General features: G+C 29.2%; 1 protein-coding gene across 7 annotated transcripts in view; it reads right to left on the bottom strand.

Annotated features, from left to right (window-relative positions):
• The window catches only part of LOC134721275 (sal-like protein 3), a 39,461-nt gene extending 24,061 nt beyond the window's left edge, over positions 1-15,400 (bottom strand). For 2 of the 7 annotated variants that reach the window (XM_063584148.1, XM_063584149.1), the window contains exon 1: positions 15,155-15,400. In XM_063584148.1, the coding sequence (XP_063440218.1) occupies positions 15,155-15,227 (73 nt within the window). In that variant the 5' untranslated portion in view covers positions 15,228-15,400. Of the gene's footprint in view, positions 1-7,064; positions 7,299-10,965; positions 11,031-14,837; positions 14,899-14,987; positions 15,099-15,154 lie in introns of those variants that run through there. The other 5 variants (XM_063584150.1, XM_063584153.1, XM_063584154.1 and 2 more) reach the window with 5 other exon arrangements.
• Between the last annotated feature and the right edge of the window lie 6,364 nt (positions 15,401-21,764).

Below are 21,764 nucleotides of genomic sequence, written 5' to 3'. Positions count from 1 at the left end.
TACCGTTTCTATATTTATTTTCACTTTAATATCTTTCATTTATTCAGCATAATATTATTATTTTTCAAATTAATACCCTTGTACAATATTAATCTCCGTGTTCATCTACCCTGTAAACATACTTCTGAAATTGTTTTGATTCAATTATGATCATAGATATCATAAAATACTACAAACAACACACTAGAGAACTGACAATTTAAATATTGAATATTTGTAATCTTTTTGACCATATGCCTTGACGATTCTATCATTTATTGATGAAAATGTGCAAGTTTTAATTCATTCCATATAAAACTCATAGACACCATCAACGTTTGCCGACATCTGATGACTCTTTTTGATATGATCTGTGAAAATTTCATCTTCCGGGAGTGATAAAACATTCAAATGAATATGATTTTTGAAATCTCAGAACTCATTATTTGAATTTTGATTACAAAATGTGTGTGATTATAATTATAAGTTCAAAAAGTCGATATTAATACACTCTTGTCATGCAGGCCTTCGACATAATTATAACACACTTAATGTGGCAATGATGTAAAAAAAATCAAAAGGATTATCATTGTCAAGTCTGAAAGCTGTTATTAGATGTTGAAAAAATGAAGAACAGTTTGTCAAGTTATGAGAGAGAATGATCAATTGATTTCCACATGCCATATGGCCTGTCTTTGGTATATAATAGAAAAACTCTTGTTCATGGAGTTTAACATTTGATTTCGGGTTTTTGTACTTTTTCAAACTAACATGGATCTAAGAAAAAACTAATTTAAGCATAAAGTTCATGATGTAATTTGCACCCTTATAATGTATTATATGTAACCAAATTTGTTCATGGAGTTTTAATATTTCAATTTTGAGTTTTCACCCTTCTTTAAAAAAAATTTGGTTCAGGGGAAAAACCTTTTAAGCATGAAGTTCATGATGTCATTTGCACCTTCATACTGTATATGTAACCAAATACCATTCCAAATTTTAATATTTATCAAAACTGAAAGAGTTACATCCCCTTACATTCAATGAAAATTAAATACATAATTTAATTTGCATAGCAATTGGTTAGAACAGAGTAAAACATCAAAAGACATTTCAATGAACTAACAAATCCCTTTGTAAGTGGGGATAACAAAAGGGTGTAAAAGAATAAATATGCAATAAATTTGTGAAGTCAGACACCTCAGGACCACCTCAAATGCTAAATAATACTTGTTGATGCATAATATTATACACCTCAAAACTAAGTATATATTAGACAGGTGTTTTTGTGACCAGGTACAAAATGTGACTCACAGATTATAAAATGAAAATGACCAGCCTTATAGAAAATTTTATATACAGTATCAAAATACATGATTAATCTATTTTCTCTTTATTTATTATGGGTTATTTTCATATCATTTTCATGTTATTTTAAAAGGGATCTGATTTGTTACAGTTATCTGGTCCTGGGTGGGTTTACCATCACCAGATGTAAAACTAATAAATTTACCTTTAATTGCAAATTTGAAATTTTAATATGGAAACTTGACTTTGTCAGAAGTAGGAGATTAGATGCAGTTTTCCCTCTGATCAAAATTTGGATAAATTACCGCATATGAAGAGATTTAAGTATAGGGCAAAAGTGTCATGAAAAAAAATTTGCTGAAATTTGTTAATACCACCTGGCATAGCATCTCAATTTTCTCCTGCATAATATTACAATCAAGTACTCTTTTTTTGTTCCCTATGATTTGAACTATCATCATTATTGAAGGATCTTAATTTAAACATGAAAGACGATCCTAACCAACTCCTAGGTTTTGCCTCCAAAACAACTGCAGTTGCAAAAAGTTCCGCTTTTATGGAAATTGAAAAACCCAAAATCCTTCAATAAATTATTACCTCAAATTCTTTTATATTTAACACTGTATATTCATATAAGTTTTATAAAATGGGATATTTTAATGATGATATCATTGTAATTTAGTGTCAAAGTATTTCTTACTTATATTTTATGATTGGGTATACTTAACATTAGAGGAGATCATATTCTTTTCTACAGGTGCAGGAAGAGCTAATAAAATATAATTTGAGATCATCAGATCATTTTTTAAAATAAATATTATTTTTTTCAACAATTTACAATAAAACAAATTTTTGATAAATTGAAACACAAAACGTGCCTTTGAAAGTGTCAAAAATATTATATTACAAATTTGTATCTTCTTTTAGTACGTTTTCACTTGAATTATGAATCAAGGTTAGCAAAATAGATGTTCTTTTGTACTGTATCAGATAATTAATTGCTGCTTAACATAGAATACATAAAACACCCTCCTTAGTTTGAGAACTTCAAATTAAGTTATACATGTATATATATCTTAAAAGTTTTCAGTAATAAGATATAAACAAAATGTATCAAATAGATGCCTTTTTATAGATTCCCAAATGCAAGTCCTCCCTTTTTTAAAGGGCTCCCTTCTATCCATTTGGGGGGGGGGGGGGGGGGGGGGGGGGAATTTGTGGATAAACTAACATATGTAAATCAAGTATACAGATGTCTATTTAAAGATCTCTAAAAGCAACCTCTCCTTATCAAAGGGCTCACTTTTATTATTTTATTGGGATTTGGGGTAAACTTATTATCAGTTTATTTAATTAGAGACATTAATACAGATGTCAAAGCCCTCACATAATATTTAAATCTAAAACCCTTGTCTTATTTTTTTTACCTTAAGGTCTATATAAATATTGCATGACCATATACAGGTGTCATGTCAAACTTAAAGAAAAGAAATGCAATGTCTCATGCACTGCCAGTAATTAAAGCTTACATATTGTGTCATACGAACAAATAGTAACATCTATATCACAACTAAATCTCAGGGTCAGATATAAATTTACATGATTTTTGTTGTTATTTCAATAACTGTTTTGTTTAATTTGACCTCAGGTAGGTGGAAGTCCTACCATTTACAATATATGTTGAACTACCACCCTACATGTCATAGCAGCAGTCAATGTGGTCTTTTTTTATTTCGTTACTATTAAATATCACTTACTGCACAGTTGATAGCATCTTTGGAGATAAAGATATAACTTCAGATTATAAAATTGAAAATGTTTTTTGACAGGTCAATAGAAAATAACATTTTGATAGCAAAATTCAATATCTTAGATAATGGAATATAATGTAAAATCTACATCAGAATTCATAGCAGTTTTGTCTCAACAACGTATTTTATTTCATTTTTCCGATTTTTGAATTGATTATATGTTAATTTTTCATATCATGAAGCATGTTTTTGCATTTCATCAATAATACAATAAACATTTGGCGACAAAAAGTTGTGAAAACTTTGTTCATGTAATATAATAAATGTGCAAATAAAACAAGAATTGTTTAGGTTACATGTAATCATAAGGAAGATATGGGAGGTTATTTAGGAGTTATTTATATTTCTTTTTAACACTGCAATTTTGCCTTCTCAACTTTCAAAAAAAAAAATGTAAAAAAAACATAACAAAAATTTTGAAAAAATACTGAATAGGATTAAAAACTATCCTCAAAATAGTACAATGCATTGTGCAGTGGAAAAATCGTCAATTGATTTGTCAACTTGCTTCACACTTCCATATCTTAATTGGTTTGACAAATATAATAATTTGATCCTACTACATGTTTGTAAAGTGGGGGTAAACACCAGGTTACCCTTTGGGGTCAACAATGTTAAAGCTCTTGTCAATAAACTATAATGGCTGAACAGTCTAGATTTCTATAACACCAAAGAGCTTGTACGACCCTTCTATTCCATTGGTATTGATAGCTGATAAATAGACTCTAAATAATCATTGGTATCAATATGGTTTATCTGGGAGATTCTTTGATCACTTGTAAAATCATTCACCTGATGTTGACAAATGCCACAGTACTATGATAGCTCTGTACTACTGTACGATTGTTGACAATTTCTACTATGTTCGAAATGTAATATACATGTAGATAAACAGTTATTACCCCTTAATTTTAGATAAGATTTTTCGTAAACCTTTTAATCAGTTAATAAATTTACTTACTAAAAATTTTAACTAATTTCTTATGTACCCTATGCACTGATAAATACCAAAATGCATGATTCAAATGATTAAATAGTTTAAAAATTCATATAAATATGATGCAAGATTAAAATGCAACATAATATATGATTTGTGTCAAAACGGTACTGATATAAAGGTAAAAGTGGTTGCAGTGGTATACATCAGTAAGTAAATACTTCAGATTTTACATATTCTGGATAAATCAAGAATATATAATTGCCTTCAAGATGAAAATTGAGAAAATAATTGTCAAAAACATTAAGATATGATGTAAACCATGTGTGAATTCTCTTCATAAGCCAGACTAACCACACACCTATAACATCAATTTATGACAAATTTTCAACCATTATAATGATAAGTTTAGTCTGCAGGAATCACAGATAATCATTACTAAACATGATTATTTCCAGAGTTAAACTATCATTTCCTGCTGAGAATTTATGTTTTCTAACTGTGAGTGGTGCTCCCTTTTGACAAATCACTTGATAAAATGATACATTAAGCTCAAAAAGGGAAATAACTCTTTGTTTAAAATATACTCCTATTTTGTTAGAAAGTTATTTCCCTTTAATCAAATTCTTAACAATAAAATCATATAAGAAAAATCTTTAAATAAAAACCAACATTATGAAATGGTATTGCACTAAGATTTGAAAAAAACTATTAAAGACTAGCCATGAACAATTCCGTTTTTTAATTCAGGCCATTTCCAACAATGATACTTGATGCCTACTTGAGACAGATTTGTCAATAACTTTGAACAAAAACAATCTGGTCAAAATATCAGAAAAATAATGAAATTCTCAATGAAAAAAAGCTGTGATGTTATCAATCAATAGTTCAATATAAAAACATTCCAACAGCACAATCCTTTTAAAATTCCAACATCCACAAAAGCAAATAAAAGCTAGATAATTGATATTTTACACAAATTGGGGGTCACAAAGTTAAATTCATCAGCGAATTATTCATTATTTTAACAATCTCTCAGGGACTGATTTGACTCATAATCATAAATTTATCAAGATCAGATAATCATCTATGAGTTAATCACATTTAAATTTAAAGTTAATAATTAAAATACTTATATTTGATTGTTTTGAACATTATGACATGAATGTCAGACCACACACTGGGTTCTGAGGTTTCTTGTATCAGTTTAGGTGTGACTAAAATCTATTTTACTGCAAATGTATGGTTATATTTGTTAGAACTTTTGAAATTTATAACACAAACAAGTTAATAAAAATGACAATTTTAATACAATAAACTAAACCAAAGTCTAAAAGTACTCGACAATGGGGAAGTCTGCACTAAGGATTTATTTAAATGTACAGACAAGAACTTTACTACAATATTTTGACAAAAATGGCCTTAGAAAATTAAATGTAAAACAAACAATAAGTCTTAACTAATATATACTACAGATGAAAGGAACAAAAAACTAAAATAAGTCAATAAAAGGCAGAACATTTACCCATCAGCGCATTCTGTGCAAATAAAATTCCTTCCAAGCCAAAAGACATTTTTGAAGTCAACAAGTACATGGACCAATGTTCGGACCCTGAGAAAAATATGCCTCTCAGAATAACTTAACCGTCCCTTTAAATGAATCATGACAAGTACTGCATTTAATAATGTGCAAGATATGACAAGCTACTTGTGAGGTAGATTTTTGTTTTAAATATCATCCTATTGAGATGAACTGCAACAATTACTCCAAGAATCTGCGTTGTTTTATGGCAGTCTTTGAAACATAATTTCAGGAAATTAATATGGAAGCAAGGAATTTTAGTAATGACTTTGATAGCCTTGTAACAATGAAATATATGCCTATTATGATGTGGGAAGATTCCGATACGATTTTATGCATCATCATCAAATGCAACCTGTTACCAATGTTTCATCTACAGAACCTTGTTCTTCAAAGATCCTGGGAATTAAACAATTAGAACAATAAATGCCTAACGAATTTATAAAATGTACAAGAGTTAGAATATGTCATAAAAAGAACTGATCAAATTATTTAAAATTTGTCAAGTGAATCTTCAACTATTAAACATTTTTAAAGTCAGAATAAATTCATAAATCAAAGAAATGAGAACCTTGAAATCTGAAATCAAACATTCCCCCCTAGCTTTTAATTGTTTACTTCCTCAAAAATCAAAGAAAATGAAAAAGTGTTATTGTCCTTCCTGTGAAACATGGCACATATGTAAGATATCAGTGGATATTGTGAAATATTAACACTTATCGTTTTATTTTGTTTAGATTAGCGAAAATCAAGCATAAGTTCTAAGGCCATTATATTAACTCTCACCCTTTGATGTTTATAAGTTACAATATGAAATTTTAATTTCTCCATAAAGCCTGTTTATGTAAGCTAAATTTACAAATAAAAGTCTGAACAAGTGTACCATATTGAATATTTTATTGTTATACACCTTAAGTTGCAATTTCATATCAATCTTACCAATTCATTTTGCCTGTTATCGATCAATTTATATTCATAATTTGATATCAAAGAAACATTTCATAATCGCTGTTTAATGAGTCATTTTGCTGAAAATTCAAATTTCATGCACATTTATTGATGCACAAACAATACAAAGTTATTGTCCCATAAAAGTTTCCAAATAATCAATTTTACATAGCTGTTGTTTCTATTGCTTTCAAATAGAGTAATTTCCCCTACGGACAGTTCGCATAAAGCCTACTGAGTTCCATTCAGAACAAACATTCTTTTATGAAAACTTCAAGCTTGCACATATCTGTATATTAACAACTAGAAATTTCAAAAGCAAATTTGAACAGTGTAAGAAATAAGTTATTTATAACGAAGTGAAAATGTAGGAATTTCATCTTTCTAATTCAATTACTATTCAATTAGTTTTCAGAGTTATCTCCCCTTCAAATAAAAGTCACAGAATTTTGTAAAATGTAGAGAATAAGTGTAACCTGTCAAAAAACACATAAATTACCTGTCAAATAAACACCTGAATTAATTTACCTGGCAAAAAATTGACAAAATTCCTGTGTTCTTTTTTCTCCTATTTCTGAATGATATTGTCACCTTGTCACTGATCAAGTTATTTCTGACAATTGAAACATTTTTGTCATTATCAGATATCTTGGGTAAACAAAAAGTCCAGATAATCTTCCAATAATAAAATTTTTCTCTGGTCTGATATTCAAGAATAAAGCTTTCGCCTTACATAATTTGAAATAAAAATTGGTATGTTACATCATGATTAATAAGAAATGTAAACTTTTGGCAATTACTTGACAAAGCCTATACCCAAAGGACATACCTTTATTTTTAAAATGTTGTAAAGAAACATCAATAAAATGTAATTACAAACATTTTAATGTTTGTTTTAATATAGAAAAGAATTTCGTTGTAAACTACATGTCATTTCACAACTTTCCCATAAAATTTGAGTTTCATGTTACTGTTTTTAATTACTTTCTGATTCAATAATTCATAACTCATATTAAATTTGAATCTAATAGTATATGGAAAATATCTAATATCTTTAATCCCTCTATGATATTTGTTGCATGCCTCAATTTGCAAAGTTTAATAAAATTTTGATTAAATTTTGTTGCATTATGTAATTTAGAATATTAAAGTTTAAATCGTGTGATATTTAATTCAATCTGTTGAATAATATATGAACATGCACTGAAGAAACGATTAGCAATTTAACTGCCTTTAGTTTGATATACCACATTATTCCTTCGCGACATTAAAATATGAGGTGAAAGAAACATGTTCATGCATATTTCCACTCATAAACTTGCATCAATATCATACATATATAATTTAATTGAAACTGTTGACAAAAGCATTTAGGGAGAAATATTCAAAATGCCATCGATCCTTCTGCTCGACTTATTTATGACGATTAGTGATAAACCTATTCAATATTTTCACCTGGTCGTCCCTTTCGTTCCTAGTTACATTTTCCTAATAAATTGCCAATACTTAAAATATACCAATATATATCATTCATGTTTCTATAATACATATCTCAAGCTTTGCAAAATTAATCTCACCATTGTTGGCCACAAAGGGTTCCTGGTGTGGGTATTTGTCTCCTTCATCTAGGTGCACCACTTAATCGCTTGCCATATAAATTATTATAGTCTTTGTTGAAATGTCAAGCTTTCAGAAATGTTTGAACTTTTACAAAAATATATCTAAAATGTACTTGAAGTTTTCATAGATACAAAAATATGCGTCTTAAATTAATCCCATATGACAAATTTTAAAAGTATTTTTGAAAGATATTTAAAAAAAGTAAAAACAATTTAAGAGTTAATTCCCCTTATCAAAGGCCAAAGCACCGTGTAAATTGGATGTATCAAAGATTATCATTTGAATAAAAAGTTTTAGATAAATTCAAACTAACCAATGAACAAGATCCTATGTCAATGACTTAGGGGATGCATTTAAAGGGGCACAGCACCTGCAGATGGGTTACCCGTTATATCGTCTTGTGAGGTTGAGACAGAGAGTTATCATGAAAATCTTAAAATTAAATTGATTTGAGAATTTATCCCTGTAATAATAGCAAACTTTGATGCAATTATTATTTGATGGGTATGATAACATTGTAATGGAATTTTAATTTATTTAAATGACACATTTGACCATTGTCCACTGTGACAAGTTTTTAATGTCCAGATTTCAATGCCAACATTAATTTATAATCCCAGTTATTTTCTCCCACAATAATTTCTCTTCTTTTCAATTTATTGTGTAGAATATTATGCAATTTTTTTTCACAATGTCAGTACAGAGCATAAATTATGTTTCTTACAATTAAGCAGGAAGTCTTCCATTCTCTAATTTGACAAAGGTGATGTTTTTGGCTATTATATTCAAAATATCTCATGTCCATTTTAATGACCATTTTTATATAAAAGCAATATGGACAGAATCCCTACAGAGAAATAATTTAAGATGTCATAGATGTGTGCTAATTCCACCATAAACCATTGTGTCCAGCCAATTTCTATAGATGACCACCTATATGCTGTTGTAATAATTCTTTTTTATCCCTGGGGCCTAAACTAAGGTAAACATTAAAAATTTTATATCTCATTTAATTTGTTTTACATAAATATTTGGTATTTCAAAGGAATTTAGATTACCACTTTTATTATTCAAGAAAAATTAAAATCCAGTAAATTTTGATTCTGGATAAGAGGATTTTAGAATACTTTTGTCTTTGTAATGTACTTACAATTGAAATTGAAGATTATAATCTTATTCTTGAAAATTTGCTAAACAAACAAAATTAACTGCTTTCATTCAAGATTTTTAAACTTCAACATGAGGAAGAGGATGAATATCTTAATCAGTCATGTATGCAAAAAAAAGATAATGTTGAAGCATGGCTCCTTGATGAACCCCCAATTATTTGGACTTTAAAAATTGATAATAGATGTCAAAATTGAAATTGTTGAACCTTATTATTTTTTGGCCATCCTTTTCTATTGAAACTGATGAATCATGGTCATTTTATATATCCAATTTTTAAATAACACCTACATTTTAACCATGTTAACTGGTCGTTTATTGTCTGTGAAGGCATTAAACAAGAAATATGAATCATTTTAAATGATATTTTAAAGAGACATTAATTATTTTACCCAGGGTGGACATAGGTCACTGTGGTCTGTCATGAAGGTGTGTCAATGTGGCCACACAGATGATTTTAAACATGTTCAATGTCATTTAAAACAGATTTTTGGGAATGGGTTCCTTTCATTCAGTGAATCATGAAACATAATTGAGCAGGAAAAGGTCAGCACTTCCCATTAATTCTTTACTGTAGCCCCCACAATTGACATAAAATAAATAAAAATATTTTAATTATTTTGCTTTTGAAATGTAACATATATATATGAACCGAAATATCAACTTCAATAAAAAGCTTGTACAGAAAAATAAAATTGTTGCTTCAATAAAAAGAATAAAATAAAGTCATTGTTCAAAGAAGAACAGTTTCCGAATATTTTCTTAGTAAGTCAACAATGGTACTGTTTTTGCCCTGCATGGGTGTAAAGATATCAAGTGTGTTTGGGGGGGGGGTGGAGGGGGGGCTACCCAAATGGCAGGTGGTTAATGTCTCTAAAACAATTAATTCTGCTAAATCAATTTTCAAGGTAAAAATGTTTACTCATTTTAAGACACACTGTTCATGTAAAATCATTGGCAACTATTTAAGCAGATATATATCAAGCTGAGACAGAAAGATGGTTAAGAGCATTAAAAGAGCTATACAAAGAAAGAATGAATGAATACATCTAAAAATATGAATGAAAAAAGAATTGATATTAAACCATTTACGCAACAAAAAAAAACGTAATCTGAGATATGTACATGTATCTTTTTATAAGGATATATTATATTATATATAAATAGCATTTAATTAATTAAAAAATTGAAATCTACATTAAATATGGTTTATCTATTTAGCATCTTGTTAACTGATAAATTGCCATTGATACAAATGAAGATATTAAACAAACCAACAAAATTTTAAACAATTATCAAATAGCAATAAATTAAATGTGGTGAAAAAAGTTAAAACCAACAAAATCCAATAACAATCAAACCATTAAAGTGTTAATTTCAAAGTTTTTAAATTTCTCTATCAATCATTTAAATGAATATTATGCAGACAAATTCAGTTGATTAATTTTTTCAATCCATGCTATTGAAAATGTACTTAACATCATATCTTATCGCTCAGACATAACTCATGAGCAAACAAAAGTTAAAATGTTAACCCAAATGCAAAAGTTATTTTATTTTGGTGAATATCAATATTGTCAGCATAAATCAAAACTTATAAAAACATAAGTTACCCAGCGACCATCAGCCTGTTTCTAGACACAAGGATACCTGCAAAAGTTTATGCCTTTTCTCTGGCCTGTCAATGAAAAAGTAGCAAATTATTAATTTCTGTCTGGAAATCACTCCAGCTGCTTCAAAGTAAATGATTTCAAAGGGGAATTAGTTATACTTTACTAATATGGACTTAATTGTATTTTTGTTATTGTATTTTAGTTATTGTATAAAATACCAACAGGTATCATAACTTCAAACAAAAAATGTTTGAAAACTACAAGAACCAACATACACACCCCATATGTCATTACGAATCAAAATCATTGACATTTCCAGTTTTATATCCTGTCAAAAAAATGTTTTTCTCAGACTATAAAGCACACTTTAGTCCTATAAAATTTACTTATAAATTGTCAAATTAAGATTATCAAGTACTTTTTATCTCAGATTTGAGTAATTACTGACAAAGTTGATTTGGAACACCATGCAAAACTTGACAGTTTCAATTGAGTGCCATTCAAACAATTTCTTAACTTCCAAGATTTTGCACAAAAAAAGAAAGAAAAAAAAACCCAACTTGTGATGAAGAAATGGTGTAATAAATTTAGCAAGTACAAATTAATACTAAAAGAAACCTGTGCAACAAAAAAGCTACTCAACTTGAAATCAATCAATACTCAGATAGTTTTGCTATAATACCTCCTTTTATATTCTATTTTAATACTTAAAACACTGGGCCTTTAAGATATAAACTTCAAATAGTTATATTTTTCTATTAAAGTGGCTACCTAAGCTGTGATACATGCAAACTTAGTAAGAAAACACTCTCTATTTACTTACAAATTAACCCTATCAAAAACTCTTTTAAACATCATAGTATTACAAACTACATACAAATTGTCTAATTTGTATCCATTACGATATAGGTAATATCAACAGTACTTGCTTGGATAACTTTCTACTTTTATCACTAGTTGTCCCGATACTTATAAACATATACAGAATGTCATAAGACAAAATATTTTGGCAGATAAAATTATGTACATTAATGTCGACTTCTTCATCAGCTTGTTCCTAGTGATCTTAAGATTTGTTTACATAAATTTTCATAAACGGATGCCTTGCCCAAAATTTTTGCTCCATGAGCTGTTAATTGGAGTTTGTTTCAATTTGTCAAAAATGTGATATTGCAATTTTCCATTAAAGTTTTGATATCAACCTTGTAATGCTTTTAATCTTAGATTACAACACTTCCTTTGTAAACTTTTATACAATGTCCTCTCTTTAATTCTTTCCCTTCAAACACATATATAACTTCAAATATTTATTTAATGGGATGAAGTCTATACTTCTTGGTATCATCTTCAAAAAAATCAAACATCATTCCAAGATTTTATAGGATGAATTTCAAAATATAGCAACTAAAATTTTATTTCCCCAAAGTCATATACATGTATATACTGTGTGGGATACTTTTGGTCAATGTGGCAATAATGATCTCATGTTTTCTAAATCCAAACACTTTGTATTAACCCCCTGTTAACAGTTGCTGGTGTCTTTGTTTGCAAAATGCAATAGAAATGAAATCATTAGTCGTCTGTGAAGCACTAAATTCATTTGGCAATGATTCTGCACTTTAAGACTTTAAATAAATTAAACTTCAATTTTAAATTGAACAAAACCTAATTGGAGTTAAAATTTAACTAGATTTCCAGACATTTCAAATCCATTGAAGAAACGAAGACAGGTGAATCTGACTTTTGAAAAATTATTTATTTACGCTAAGATGATATGAAAAATGATAATTGCATCATTATTTGTGACATAAGTATTTATTCTTTTTTTCCCTGCATGTTTTGAATTTCATTCTTCCCATTTCTTTTAAACAAATATGTGATTAAAAAAACAAAGAAAGTCAAAGTGACATTTATCATTTCAATAAATTTTCATACTTATCTTCATAAGATATCTTTACAATTTGTACATTTATTATTTTGAACCATAACAGCTGATTTAAAATAACAAATATTTTTATTTTAAGAATGCAGATAATATCAGCACACAAAAAAAATATCTATTTGTTTGAGTCATGATGCCAACATTTTTGTTATGATTTTCTTAACAAACTCAGAACTGCCAATTTAGCAAATGTTGCTAAATAGTCTGTCAAAATTTTTCTGAAAATCATCAGCTAAACAGCTGTTTGTATAGTTTCTTTCTGTCTAAAATGTCAATTTCGCATATCTATCATTTCATATCTGACTGCCCATCTCAATATCTATCTTAGCTTGTCATCTATTTCAACAAAATTGGTTTGAAAACTTGTTAATATCCAACTTCCATTATCAAAAGTATAAAATAACAATTGACTCCTATTCCAACCTTACCAATTACCAAAAAATATTTCAGATTCAATCATTTAAATTTTCTTGCACACATAGTAAATAAATAAATGACAATGTTCATGTTTTTGAATAATTGTGTACACAAATGTATGACATTGTTATCTTTGTATTAAAATTGGCAACAATGTAACACTGCTCAATGCAAATATGATAATAATCAAACAATAAAAATATAAATATTTGTCAATTTCATTTTATTTCATGAAATTGACAATTTCTAAAGATCATGTACATTGTACATTTCACAAGTATGAGATCAATTACAAAGTAAATATCATCTAGATGATAATTATATCTAATTATTTTGTATAGATAACATGATCCTTAGGGCCTTTTCTCACATTTTTTATCCCCCCTTTCAGAACTGTAGATACAGAAATAATCAAAAAGAATTTGTTGGATTTGCTTGTTTGACATGCTTCCCTTTGGGTAAATTACACCCTTATCTGAAAATTGTCAATTACTACATGAAATATATAACTAAATGAAATAAATAGCAATTTCCTTGATCCAGGTAGCAACCATGAGTGTGTCGTCACTGAGAAAAACTCCACAATTTCTTAAGAAGAGGCATTAAATAGTCTTATCAATTTTCCCTTTCAATACAAAGTTATCAAATTTTCTTAGTTTTCTTTAGAAATATTACATACCTAGCGGATATTGATATGAATTAGTTTATGATTTATAATAATCTTAAGGACCCATTTGTTTAAATTTCTAATACTTCTCACCCTGTTTTCAACATGATTCCTTCATCCTTAAGTCCACGAAAAGAGGACTCAAAATTTTATTTAAGCACTGGGACGATCTTTTTATTATTTCATAAATCTTGCAATCTTTTACAAAAGGTTTTTAATATTTCAGGTGTTCTGTATTAAGCTAGATCAATATTGTAACTTTTTCATACAGGTTCAATACCAGCAAACTTACTCCTTTTTTATGTCTAGGTTTTCAAGTAATTATAAATACGACGTTCATATCAAATACAGATGAAAAGCAAAATTGTGCATGATTTGCTTAATTTCTTATCAAATGAAAAGAAAATCTTAATATTTGTACCTAATATCAAATGTTTGTATATGCTACATTAAACGAGACACTGTATCAATAAATATTAATATTCCTTTTATCAACAATTGCTTTATAAATTTGTATAATTCTATAAAGAGATTAATGCATTCCCATGTATAACAGTTACCTAAGCATGCCTAGTCAATAGTAAATATTAAGTGAAAGTACGAAATATATTTCAATCAAATATTAAATAAACATTGTCCCGTCATCTTAAGATTCAAAGAGGTTTTTTTAAATCTAAAATCTCCGTAATTTTTTTTCTGCCGCACTTGTCAAATATAAATTATGCATAAAAACCGTATATATATACACTCCTGTTAAAATAATTATTGTAATAATACTAATAATCATTAGCCACAATTAATTAAGTTTAGCACCTTTAATTAAGAAATAACAAAATACTACTTTACCGTTCGCTGAGCTCTCGATGAATGTAGTCTGTTAATCCCCACGTGCTAAGACCAAGTCGGGTGTAAATTTCGCGGACTTTTTAAAATAGGTAAACAAGCCGCAATAAAGGAGTATTTGTAAATAAAGAAAAACTAAATGTAATACATAACCGTTCGCCTGCTTGCTTCCAAATGAAATTAAATTATTGACCCAAGTTGAATTTAAACCTCCCTAAGGAATCTGGATGAAATGTAATCACTCCGATCACCTGTCATTTGAAACAAGTTGTGTATTCCGTCTTTTCTCGTGTGTATTCCCTTTTTATCAATGAACTTACCATTCTGGATTAAGGAGGCAATTTCAGATTCCGTTTCGATATGTCTCGGCTTTGTCTGTTTACGCCGTGACATTCTTTAAGAAAAGTAAGAAACAAATGACAAAGTTTCTCTAGTTATTTTTCTGATTACTGCATCTCATTTGCGCATGTCAGAAAATATGATTATCGATACATTGAAGATTATGATAATAAAATAGAAACAACGTTTTTGATTGGTTTTGAAATAAAGAGATTCGGGAACATGAGATGAGTAAATCAGTAAAATGTAATAGCTGAGTGACTTTCAATGCGCAGGTTCTTCGTTATACCATCTGATGATTGTTTAAATAAACAAATGGTATATTGGACATTATTTAAAATCTACAATTATATAATAATTTAAATATATTTAAGTAAGTAAACAAACAAAAGAAATTACATGCGATAGTATGATAAATTTGTATAATTATAAAACCTTCAGGCATTTTCATAGCGACAATCATATTAGCGGAATTGTCGTTACAAAATAAATGATATTTATATATAAATATTATTTTTACTATAAATGGTTTAAATTATGTAATTCTATTTTTTAAATTAAAACTTATTACCGAGCCATTAATAATGTTATGTTTGTTTGTTCGTTTTAGTCTCATTTAACGCGGAGTTTTAAACGAAGAAATAGTTATTACATTATTTGCAAGTGCAGGGCATCGCATGTCAAATTAATGTTAATATCAGTTATGATATTAATTTTCATATTGCATGTTTAATCAAATGTCTCACATATATAAAAATTTGTTGTATTAAAGGGACTTTCTTCCTCATCTATATTTAAACAATAAACCCACCTTCTTTTTTTTAAATTTGGTCTCAGATGGTTTTGCTAATTAATTGAAATGAATTTTAACTTACAGAAATTACCCTTTGCTATGTGGAATATGAATGTTTTGTCAGCAAGTGCTAAAATAACGGCCTATCTTTAAAACTTAATTTATAATTAGATTAAAGAACGGCAGAGCTCTTTTTACCGACAAAGATGCGCCTTAATTACATTTCCAAGACTTTAAGACTACAAATGATTATTTAATGAACAATTATTGATTTTTAGATAAATGATATTCTAGTGTGAAAATATCCTCAGGGTTTATATGTTTTTTAATTGTCGGATGTGACATAATTATTAGTTATTATTTCTGAAGAATGTCAAACAATTGAGTTTTGTGAAAGAACCTTTCTTATTTGATTACTAACTTAGATGACATTAACTCAAACGTGCTAATCTAAAAAGCTGTTTGTTTTACAGATAATCCAATTCAAGCAACGATTGTCAACTCGCAAGAATTACTCAGCGCTTGTGATAACATTTCGTAAAAAAAAAAATTTACAAAATTACTTTTTGATTCCTGACAACAATTTGAAATCATAAATAAAAATGATTATTACTTTTTTTTTTATGTAATATTAACTAAGCAAAAGAAATTATTAATGAATATAAAACATTTTCGCCCCTGCTAGAAGGAGATATAACAAAATATATGATTCACACAAAATTTATTATTATTATATCGTTTGATGCAGATTCATGCAATCTAAATTCATTAATTTCTTCATAAAATACATGTTAACAACCACCCACGCCAAAATCTAAAAACATTTGTTTAAAAGGACCAGCCGTTGTTATATGACTGCAGAGCAAACATTTGATGTCATAAAGTTGATGATGGTAATTAATTAAATTAATGGTATTGAATATGCACGTATATGTATCTAATTTTTCAGTCCCTCTGATCAGCAGTTTTCATTTTTTAACACACATGCTAACAACCACCAACGCTATTTATTTGTCCCTCCAACTGTTTTTTCAAACAAAAGAGAGCACCACAAAATTACATTCAATAAAAGATATGCATAGGGATTTGGAAAACCTAAATTTCATGTATTATTTTTGGATGTATCAAAACGAAACAACTTTGATTTGATTATTTTGAAGACTTTTGTTCAAATGAAAATACTGACATCAGTAAAAATTCCTGTAATAATCAAGAGTTAAACCTGGACTGAATATCCACATTTTTATATGCAAACAGTCTGATCATCATAATAAATGACTCCAAAACACGGACCTTTGGGGTCTCATTTTCCATCTTCTGAGATTTTGTTTTAATAAGTTGTTTATAACTTCAGTTTAATTTCTTTCTGTTATCTATTTAATACGTTACCCAGTGTTATAGTAACATCAGTATGCATGTTCTGTACCTCTACTTGTAAGAGTATGGTAAAAGGAAAATAAACCTAGAAACTATAAAAAAAACTCTATAAGATGCTGAAGTTGACGGCCCATAAGCGGATCCAAAGGGTGAGGGTGCTGGGCCCGGGTTTCACCATTTGAGGGAAACATTTGGTTGCTTATATAGGAAATCGCTTAAGCATGACCGGAGCTAACCCCACCCCTTTTTTTAGGTAGTCAGCGCCGCATCCCCCCCCCCCCCCCACCCCATTATGAAAAGTTCTGGATACGTCACTGCGGCGGACAATTTGATATCCTGGCCAGTGGCAGGATTTAAAACGGATTGACATACCAGTGTCATCTGTTGCTACGCATGGATATTATTCTCGGCTCTTACCAGGCCAGGATATTGATTTCTGAAATCCTCCTACACTCCCACCCCACTCTCGAAAATCAAATAGTCGTTCTGATGAAGAGAAACTTCGACCAACCGCTTGTTTGCGTATTATATCTGCTTTAAAGCTTTGTTTTGCATATCTTTTCATGGAAGTTGATCGATTAAACAAAATTTGCTCGAGTCAAAAGGCCGAGTTCATTATTTCATTTTTTAATTACAACCGATGAATTGGGGGATATTTTGGGGGTTTTCTTCTGACTGACTGTGTGGCTTGAGATGGCATTGCAGTTTATGTCTCAAATGAGTTCAAATCCCACCGAGACTTCGCTTTTAGTAACACGTGGTGCCACATTCACTGAAACATACATGGTAAAATGTGGTGATTTTGATGCCAATAATTTACTCTCATAAAGAGATTTTTTTTTAAAAGTAAGACTTTTGAAATAGATAATGGCCATTTGATAAAGTTGAACTCCAATGCTATATTTGGCCTAAAGTGAACCTTGTCCTTTCATTATTTGTAAACCAACGAAAAATTCTTCTTATAAACATTAAAGTCATAAGAAACGAGTGACCGGTGAAAAATAATGTTCTTCCAATTCTTGAACCAATGCATACAAACATCATAAACTTAGTCTTCTGTGCTCGAATTTTTCATTTTTTTCGTGTAAATTTCGTATAATTGTCATTTTTTTTTCAATCGGTCAGTGTTGTTGTGAAAATATGGCAGGTAATTAAAGTTCGTGTTTTGAAGCCGAAGTTTAACGATTGTCACCTGTTTGTCAACAATTGACGAAAAATAAACAAAAAGCATGGAAATTGAGCACGTGTTTAACATGTAAATTCAGATAATAGTTTATTTTAAGGACATCCATGCGTATTGTGGTCACCGGATTTTTACGAGATGGGTCACACTGAGGTCACCTTGCTTACGGAAAATATGTCGGGGGAATTGCTTGCTGGAAGGAAGCTATTCAAATAAAGTAAACTTCTTCTAAATATGAATAAATTAAAGAATTTTCTTCAGAAAAAAGTATATGTACATAAGTTTTATAATGAAAACTATCCATTGAGTTATTAAAATCATATGCATTATTTTTTTTTGATTTGAGGTTTCTTATGACTTTAACAAAGCTGATCTTTAAAAAAAACAAATGTCCCACCACTCTCTGTGATTTTTCTTACTGGCTCTGCCTTGGTAGGCTAAGTGCTCTGAAGTAATATCACTCGACCAGTTACCAGTTTCGTGCTAAAATGATATTAGTTTAAACAGACAATGCTTTAACTTCAGTTTTCAATCCATAAAAATCAATCATTTATTATAGTTTTCTAGTTTGTAAAATACGGTTAATCAGTTTTCAATGTGCCCACGCTAAGTTGGAATTGATTTTCTTTTTTATTTCTTTTTAGATAACACTTTCCTTACTTTAACATTTCTTAAAATGGGCCTTCAACGTTTTCTTTCGATTTTGAATCCCCAAATATTCAAGTTAGCCTCGAGGGTCAATAAAGAACATTGAATATAGTTAGGAAATATTCAGCTATATATAGCTGCATCTTTCTGCCTTTTAATGTTAAGGGGGTCCTAAATTACCAGTAAAAAGAATGGTTTCCTCATTGTTGAAGTCCATATAGGGTTCTATCTTTGTTCATTCTAAGAAAAAACACTTTACCTTCAGCAATAGTTGTTGGATGGGTTGCAGGAATGATACAAAACCAAATTATATATAAGTATTATGCTTGTGACAAGATGTGTGCAAAGTCTATTTCGGTATTTCGTAGAAATTAGTAAACCATGCAATCATGCTGTATTTATAATGCAGTGTTCAAATGTGTTTGTTAACGTCCTTTAAACAACATTAACTGCATGTAGCTAGCTATATATAGAACGAATATGCATGAATGTATGTATGTAAATCAAATTGTTTTAAATAAATGTATATGATATGCAAATACTTATCAGAATTTGGATTTAACAATGCTGATTTTATACAAATTAAACTATTAAATTCCTTGCCTAAATCTTTACAGGAGCAAGCATCAACCCTATATATACCATATATACAATAGAAAAGGTTGCAAAACTTAAGAATGATGTTAATATCAAATTATTACTAATATGCATCCAGCAGTACTAACAGAAAAGTCTTAAACAATAAAACCGAAAGATATTGCAGTGCTTTACAAAAAAGTTTTCTTTCATCCTTTCATTCAAATCATAATTTCAAATGATATATTGTTCAAGCAGATAGACACAAGATGCTGTTCGCAACAGGAATACTGCAACAGAGGGTACAAATTATATAAGAAACTAAGTGTAAAAACGATATTTATGCACCTGAACCATTTATCATTAAGCTTCATATAATATAAACTTTCAAACGTTCTTTCTTTAATGTTATATATGAGTGTAACATCATCGGATTTTCTTGTGATTTATGTATATCTAATTCCACCTATTTTCTTATGAGAACTATAATATAGAGTTTTCGTACTAATTTATTATCATGTATTTGAAGTGCTATATATTTGTATTCTTTTGTATATAGAAATGCTTTTATAAAATGATAGGTTTAAGTAATTTTATATGCGACCTCAAAACAAGTTTGTGACAAACTAAAATTGAAACTACAATATATGCCTTTTTCTTGAATAAGAGAAGTCATCACAAACAGTATTTATTCCCCCATATTTAATGACACTTTATACTCGACGGGAAATGGCCCAATATGAAATTACTCGCAGAACGAAGAAAGAATTTGCTTCATCTCTGGAAAAAGTTGAATTATCTTTATTTTGTGTAATAAAATCAAGAAGCGACTTTCCGGTTGTCTCCATAAGGTTTTTATGATATTGCAATAATTTTAAGGAAATTCCAATAAAAGCACGTAAAGAGCTTCATACATCATACTATAACTCGTTACTCGTGTTTCTACCAGCTTCAGATCAAAGATTACTTGACAACGACTTAAATTGACAAAATGTCTTTCTATTAATGGACAGAAAATGTTTTATGAAAATGAAATAATTGCTTGATCACATCAATTTACTTTGTCATCAGAACTTGTCGTTCATCATTTAACATTCAGTTTTATTGGAAAATACCGAAATCACGACCATAATTATTATAAAGGTTTTGGTATAATAGTATCTATACATAATTGGCAAATGGAATTTATCAGGAGCAGTTGTTTCCCTTCTGAGGCTGAAAATATAACAAGCATACCTTGATGTCCTTTTCAAGTTATACGAGTTATTATTTTTTTTGTTTTTGTTTTTGTTTCAGACATTGTGGTGAAATGCATTTAATTTTCCTGGCATGTGTTTGTAAAATCACCGCCCAGTGCATCACCATGTTGGCATTCTTCCAATTTGCAATCACGAAGATGAGCGAAAACATAAGGACCATTACTTATGATGCACCGTTGGACATAGTAAAATCTTTGATATGAAGTTTCCAATTGGACTTCCAAAACCCTTGTAGAGTATGCCTTGATATTGCAACGTATAAGAACCTTTACCACATCTTTATATAGTAAAAGAATGTTAATGTGGCTATTTATGGTAGAATAGAAACTCGGTCCCATTCGATTGGTGAAGGTTATTCCAAAATCCACAAACACAGAAAAAAAATAACAGAGAGACAAATAAATGTTGCAGAGAATGCACATGTAAAGATTGGCAGACATATCATACTTCAATATAATCCAAAACTACCTGCGATCACTGGATTAATATGAAATAATTTGATTAAGTAAATATTACATATGTCAGACAGGTTTGCAAACATATCAAAGAATTGCATAGTTACGCAAAATATGCAAAAAGAATCACGGACCTAATGAAAATGTAATAATCTGACCACTTCAGCGTCGCTGCGAGTATCAAAACGAGGTTAATAGTCTATTGCTGAATACATCATACCACTTACCAAATATGTTCTGGATTTAGATTGAATGTTTATTTTGTTTTACTGTATTGAAGTTTTATGTATTTTATTCTAG

Source organism: Mytilus trossulus, chromosome 6 (assembly GCF_036588685.1).
Source record: "Mytilus trossulus isolate FHL-02 chromosome 6, PNRI_Mtr1.1.1.hap1, whole genome shotgun sequence".
Classification (NCBI taxonomy): Eukaryota; Metazoa; Mollusca; class Bivalvia; order Mytilida; family Mytilidae; genus Mytilus; species Mytilus trossulus.
The sequence above is the reverse complement of the archived record's forward strand: the minus strand, read 5'-3'. Positions and strand labels throughout refer to the sequence as shown.